General features: G+C 37.5%; 1 protein-coding gene across 2 annotated transcripts in view; it reads left to right on the plus strand.

Moving 5' to 3' along the window:
* The window catches only part of LOC144964741 (uncharacterized), a 62,724-nt gene that overhangs the window by 37,732 nt on the left and 17,492 nt on the right, over positions 1 to 7,500 (plus strand). The window contains exon 3 of one of the 2 annotated variants that reach the window (XM_078899308.1): positions 5,882 to 6,194. In XM_078899308.1, the coding sequence (XP_078755434.1) occupies positions 5,945 to 6,194 (250 nt within the window). In that variant the 5' untranslated portion in view covers positions 5,882 to 5,944. The remainder of the gene's footprint in view (positions 1 to 5,881; positions 6,195 to 7,500) is intronic. The other variant, XM_078899309.1, reaches the window with a different exon arrangement.

A 7,500-nucleotide genomic window follows, 5' to 3' on the forward strand; every position in this document is an offset into this window, starting at 1 on the left:
TATGGAACCTTATGATTCTATATATAAATTATTCATTATTCATTCATTGTCATGAGAACACTTCCATGGAGTTTTGAACCGGAGGAGATATAGTTCGACGTCACGACTTCTGTTTCCCATTGATATGACACCTTTCACCTGGTTTAGAGAGAGAGAGAGAGAGAGAGAGAGAGAGAGAGAGAGAGAGAGAGAGAGAGAGAGAGAGAGAGAGAGAGAGAGAGAGAGAGAGAGAGAGAGAGAGAGAGAGAGAGAGAGAGAGAGAGAGAGAGTTTGGCGAGCAGTCGCACTAGTCACTGGGCCATCCAGTCATACTAGCGTTTCACCGGGCACTTCTCAATGTAGAAATTATGTGGATGGATGGCTTAAATCATCTCCCGATCTTAACGGGCGGTTATAACTGTGATCTTCAATGTTGTTGAAACGATTCTTTGTATAATATGATGGCCCCTAGTAAAGTTGCTTTGATTAAAAACGAAAATAAAATATACCCCCCCCCCCCCCCCCCCACCATGCCCCACATAATTTTACACCGAACTACTCTTTTGAAAAGCAACTGTTATGACTATCATAACTAACTACCCCTGTCCATGATGAGATCACTATCTCTGATGATAGCATCGCTCGCCCTCATAAAAAAAAAAATATCATCCAAATTGCAAAACATCGCATCAAAATTACAAAAATATTATAATAACTGCGAAGTCCCGGCTTTGAGAGTTTTTGCCAAGTTGAGAGTCATTTAAATCGATCGATATTTGAAGGACGAGTTTTCTGGCCAAATTTTTAAATATGTGTTTTTTCCAGAGTAGATACAGCAGAATTGGACGTCCAATATAAAAATAAGCATTACGCGGACAAAAGCCGTGTTTGAAAGCAGACCACACGCCACGCTGCGCCGAGCACGATTAGGAATCAATAGCTTTTTACAAGCGGGGTTATGTGTCCCACTCTGTCAAAATACTTTAAAACATTTTGTCCAGAAAAATATTGGTTCATTTATCGATCTATTAATAACAAAAATCCCAGCTTATCCAAAAAAAAAAAAAAAAATCAGAAAAAAAATAATTCAATAATAAAACTTAAAATTAAGAAGAGACTTCAAAGAAGTAAACAATTAAGGATCTTCAAAGAGGTTTCGGGTTTGAGAATGTTGTCATATTTTGAAAAAAAAATCGATCGATATACTACTATGGAAGGAACGAAGTTGACGTCACTCAGCTCTTTGTTGTTGTTTTTAGACAGCCATTTTGGTGATAAGTTTGCACTAAATTATATTAGACTCTAAACGTCCAAAGCTACTCACAGTTTTGTATATTCGCTGTTATATCCGGCTGGCAGATGTTGTTAGTATTTTACCTAAATGCATAGCATCAATATGATGTAAAAATCTTTCTGGGCAAAATGTAAAAAGGTGTTTTATCCGTTTACGGTGGTGGAGCTGTCAGAGTGAAACAGACGGTAACAGATTTGGGGTGCTAAGGCAAAATGGTTTGGTTTTCATCTAAATATCCCTCGGGAGTCTGGTGGGACGAGGACGGGGCGTGATCCATAATACAAAACATCCTACTATCGATGATTGAATGATAGTGATTTCGGTTTTCACGCCAAGGGTTATTCTCCCCTGCAATGACAAGGTACCTTTTTAATATTTTTTTATTTGGCTGGATGACCAACACGTCACATATCGATAGATTAAAATATCCCCAACTTGTCAGAAAATCCCATACCGGAGACTTCAAAAGGACGAACAACCTCGTTGAAGCTTTGGGTTCAGGAAAATATTTTTTGGAGAAGTTTGAGCTCATCCTTATATATTGAATGATAATGTGAAGTAAAACTTTCTGGCCCCAAAAAAGTAGTATTCTCTATCGCCTTGTATTTCATTCAGCCACAGATTGATGGGTGTACAATGGATGTATAATTCGGGCCGTACATAAATAGCGATCCCCAATCTTCTAATATTTGATCATCTGATAGATTTCCTCACAGATTCAACAGACCTTCAATATCAATCTACACGTCATATTCGTTTCCTTTATCCTTTATCAATTGAATTAATACAAGAGTGAATGAAAAAAATATGAATGAATAAATGTGTGTTCTGTCGGGAAGTCGTATGTATGTATGTGTGTGTGTGTGTGCGTGTGTGTGTGTGTGCGCGAGAGAGAGAGAGAAAGAGAGAGAGAGAGAGAGGGAGAGGGAGGGAGAGAGAGAGAGAGAGTGTGTGTGTGTGTGTGTGTGTGTGTGTGTGAGAGAGAGAGAGAGAGAGAGAGAGAGATAAAAGTCTTCCGAAGAAGTTAAATATAAAATAACGAAAGACAAGAGCAAAAAAGGGATGAAGCGAAAAAAGCCCCTTTCCTTATACTTGAAACACCACGAACATCTTGAAACATAATATTATATTGTAACTTGTGGGCCAAAATCAAAGTAGAACTGAAAGAAATCTTAATAACTTTTTTTTAGACAATATACGAAGAATAATTTTGAAGACACTATTTGACGTATATGCAGATAACGAAAAACCCATAAACCGACCATGTGCGTATTATGATTATTAATGATGGCATAGGGCGATTCCAAGAAGGCTTTTATTGTGCAAAGCATTAATAACACAAAATCTCCTCGAAACGCTAAAGCAAATCAAACTATTATTGACCAGCATGACAAGTCCTTAGCAACAGAATGCATGTTGATCTTCAATAAACAAAAAAGGTATATTCACTAATAGCTTTTATATAGCGCGATATCCACTAAATGTGCTCAAAGCGCTTTACAAGGTGTCGCTGATCAACATTTAACAAGTAGGACGGGACATGACGCCTCTTAGGCGATATTATAATTTTTCGGACAAAGACAACGCTGCTAATGGCCTGGTAATGATTTTACACCTGAGTACGGTGAGAGAATGTGAGTAAAGAGTCTTTTCCAAGGACTCAACTAAGCGCCGAGCGAGGCTCGAACCCAGGACCCTCCGATCCGAAAGCGAGTGTCATACCACTAGACCACATAACCGCACTGAAGAGGAAAGTGACCCTGTTCGAGTGTCTATAAGAGCTAATCCAACGTCAACTCGTAGCAGCCACAAGGGTTCGAAAACCGTTCTGAGCGGCGCGTAGTTGTGTCCTCGGAGAAGGCTCTTTATTCATATTCTCTCACCGCATTCAGATGTAAAATGAGTACCTGGCCGTCAACAGCATCAGAAATAATATCATCCACACCCGGGGATCGATACAGGTCCTTTTGCTTGTGAAACCAGTGATCTGCCAACGTATCTATTGAGACTACCAGTGTGTAGCAAAATATTTGCTGCCGTGTGGAAGCGTGATCGTGAGTTGAGTGCATCCGTCGCTTATTACATTATCGAAATGATACATAATTGCTACCAAAAAAATAATAATGAATGTATGATAAATAAATTTGAGTATTTTCGGGTAAGAAGATAATTTACAATTAGAGGATTTAATTCTTTCTGTGTCCTTCTTTCTACAGGTTGTGAAAACAACGATGTGATTCCACGGTGATTTTTACTCGAGCCATCTCAAATTAGATTAGTGTTATTCCCCACAACTAAAACGTTCATAACTACTCTTTTTACCATCTTGAAAATGTAAACACTAGAAAATATTCAAGTAGAAATAATCATTTAACTTTGAATGTCTTATCATCATTGTAAAAAACAACAACAAATAATAATATAATAATAATAATAATAATAATAATCTTTATTGTCCAAATTAAAGGCAATTCATGTGAGGTAAACAATGCTCAGTTTGGTTCATGGTATGAACATCAACACATTTACAAATACAGACACAGCCATACACGAACATACACGCTTGCACATTGTTTCTACACATGTATACAAAAGAAATGAGCGTACATACAAACACATATACATACATACATACATACATACATACATACATGCAGACATACATACAAACCAGCATATCATCGTATATGCATGCCTACATTCATACATACATACATACATACATACATACATACATACATACATACATACATACATACATACATACATACATATATACATACACACAGACACACACACAGACAGATAGAACGATACGATATATTTGCTGGGACAGCAGATAATCATATTATAAATATAGTGTCTTATATTAAGAAGAAGATGGCAATAATTGTGATGATGATGATGATGATGATGATGATGATGATGATGATGATGATGATGATGATGACTACGATAATGATGATGATGATGATGATGATGATGATGATGATGATGATAACGACGGCGGCAATGTCGATGATGATGATTCACGACACTGCTTCTCGTTATTTTCATTGGTTGTCTCATTTTTCCACAGAAGATTTGTTAATTAATTTTATGGCGGTTGGAATGAAGGTTGTCTTATGTCGATTTGTCCGACATTTTGCTTCTAGATACCGTCTTCCGGAGCGCAGAAGTTGGAATTTTTCGTTCAGCGGATGCCTCTTTTCGTTGATAATGTTAAAAGATTTCTTCTCAACTGCATTAATATAAGTTGTGTCAAGGCTTCTAAGGTCTGTGTTAATTATTTTTGAAGCCTCTCTGAGGGTTCTATGTAGTTTGGATTTTTCTTTTGTTCCACAGCTTCCATACCACGTTGTGATGCCAAACGAAACGATACTCAATATTAATGACTTGTAGATTTGTATCATGGTCTTTCTGTTCACATTGAAAGACCTTAATTTTCTGAGTATATACAAGCGCTGGTTACATTTTTTGATGACATTGTTGGTGTGCGATTCAAATCTTAGACTGTTATCTATAATTACACCAAGGTATTTAAACGTTTCAACAGTTTCAACCGCCTGATTGTTAATTTTTGTTATTTGTCTTGCTCTTTTTCCTATTTTTCTGTGATCAAACAGTTGTTCCTTTGTTTTTGTTACATTGAGCTCTAGACAGTTATCGGCACACCATTTGCTGAATTTACTAACTTGCTCAGTGTATTTAAATTCGGAGACGGAATCATTGAGCAGGCCGAGTATTGCGGTGTCATCAGCATACTTGATGAGTTGGCAGTTATCAAAGCTAGCCACACAATCGTTTGTATAGAGGATGTAAAGTAGAGGTGAGCTTACACACCCTTGTGGGCATCCGTTTGAAAGAGTTTTTACTGATGATATATTTGAGCCTACTCTGACATGTTGGGGGCGATCGATGAGAAAGTTGTTATACCAGTTGATGAGGTAATGGGGAAGGTTTAGAGCATGCAGTTTACTGATTAATATGTTGGTTTTCATGGCATTAAAGGCAGACGAAAAATCGACGTATAGGATTCGGCAGTAGTTGGCGGGTGAAACATCCAAGTGATTTGATATTGAATGCATCACTGTGAGGAGTGCGTCTTCCACACTAAGATTTTGTTGGTAGGCAAACTGATATGGATCAAGTATGTGTTGGTCATATATAAATTGCAACAGCTCTCTTTTCAGAATTTTTTCCAGACATTTCATAATAATTGATGTTAAAGCAACAGGTCTATAATCATTCAGCTGAGTTGGTGGATTCTTTTTGGGTACTGGAATTATAGTCGATGTTTTCCATATAATTGGGATTTTCTGTTCATCTATTGAACGTTGGAAAATAGGCAAGAAAGGGACAGCTAGTTGGTTGTTACAGTTTGAAATGAGTTCCCCACTAAGTCCATCTGGACCTGGTGCTTTTTTCTTTTTACATAATTTAAGAACATTGATGTTGTCAATAATCAATTTATTTAATAATTATGGGTTATCACAGCCACAAAGTCCCCAACATGTTATAACCCATATTGTGAGTACCCGTGCTCTTCCAAAATTTAAACATACTTTAACTGGTCCTCACTTGTTCCTTTCTCCACAATGATATGAGATTACCACCATTTCGAGAACGCATAAAGTGACAAATAATCAGGTAGAACTTAATCGAACGCTAATGAAAATGAGCATCTCCCAAGGAAACACCAACAACCTCCCTGGAACACGATCTGACTCGGCCGGCACCAACTTGAACCAGGACGAGCCTCAGATCCACGTGTCAGGAATCTTCATCGTCCTGTTGGAGATCGCGTTGATCATGGAGAACTCTTTGCCTATCCTGGTTGTGGTTACGTGGCTTCCAGCTTGTGCCAGAGGGGTTGGAGACAGATTGATTGCTGCTCTGAGTGTCACGTGTATTTTGTCAGGTGAGTTGAGCACATTATCGTTGTTTGTACAGGTATGGTCTTGGAATAACCACCCCTCTCCGTTAAAAAGTAAAAAAACAAACAAACAAAAACGAAAAAAACAACAACCCCCCCCCCCCAACAAACAACTCAACCGCCCCCCCCCCCACAAAAAAAATACACGGGGGTTCAACGAGGCTAAGTTTAGTCACCTGGAATAGGTGCAGTTAAAAGAGAGAAAAAAATGACGGATAGGGATAGAATCTGGAATAGCTTTTATTTCTCCTAATAATGTTACATAATTTTCAATACGAGTAGAAATCGTATTCGATTTATTTCCAAAGATGAATAATCTCCAAGGAATCCTGGTGTGAATCCAATTGACTAACAGCATTTTGGTCATTGATCATTTATAAGGGTGGTGCAACGTTTTACATAGTAGCAGAGTAAAAAGAATAAATTCAAAATGCATGGATTGACTCACAACTCAAGCCATTAGAAAATCACTGGTTCAGGAGGGGAAATGCGACGTAACAGTGATGAAGCAAGTTAAGGGATCGAAAATCACATTAGATTTTGAGAATTGCGTCCAAATTCTTCGGTTTGGAGTTTATGCGGTCAATTTATCTAAACAACCCTTGAATAAGAAACATCAACATATTATTTTCTTGAAAATGTGTGTATCTATGTACATAAATTTCAATAAATATAGTTGTTTATGGTAAAATTTCTGACATGCATAATTTATAGTCTTCCGGCTGCTGGCTGCTAAAGTTTTTCTCCCACCCAATTTAATGCACACACACACACACACACACACACACACGTACACACACATGTATATATATATATATATATATATATATATATATATCATATGCTTTATATTTTATATCACACCTATATTTTTAGGTTTAAAATCGTTGTTCTGCGCTTTATATGTGAGAATAAATAATACAATCTGACACATTTAAACGACGTAGCTACTTCTTACTGGAAACTCCCTCAAAATTTGTTCAATAATTGTACCAATTGGTGTACAAAGAGGAAACTGTTTACACTTCTTTGGACGAGTTGTTATTCTGGTTGGAGGAGGACATAATCCTAAATGACAAGTCATGCAACATACACGTGATGTATTTGGCGCCTCCTCTAATTTCGACTTATGAGTTCAACATCCGATCAAAATCACTCAATGGACAGTGAGCGGCGTTTTCCCTGTCAGTACTCACTAATTCCAGGGATAAGTAGATTTATAGGCTAGGGTCTCACGTCTTGTATAATATTACAATTCCTATCACTGATACAATCATCCACTGACAAAGTG

This window comes from Berghia stephanieae, chromosome 2, assembly GCF_034508935.2.
Source record: "Berghia stephanieae isolate SIO BIC M18660-M18661 chromosome 2, UCSD_Bste_1.3, whole genome shotgun sequence".
NCBI lineage: Eukaryota > Metazoa > Mollusca > Gastropoda > Nudibranchia > Aeolidiidae > Berghia > Berghia stephanieae.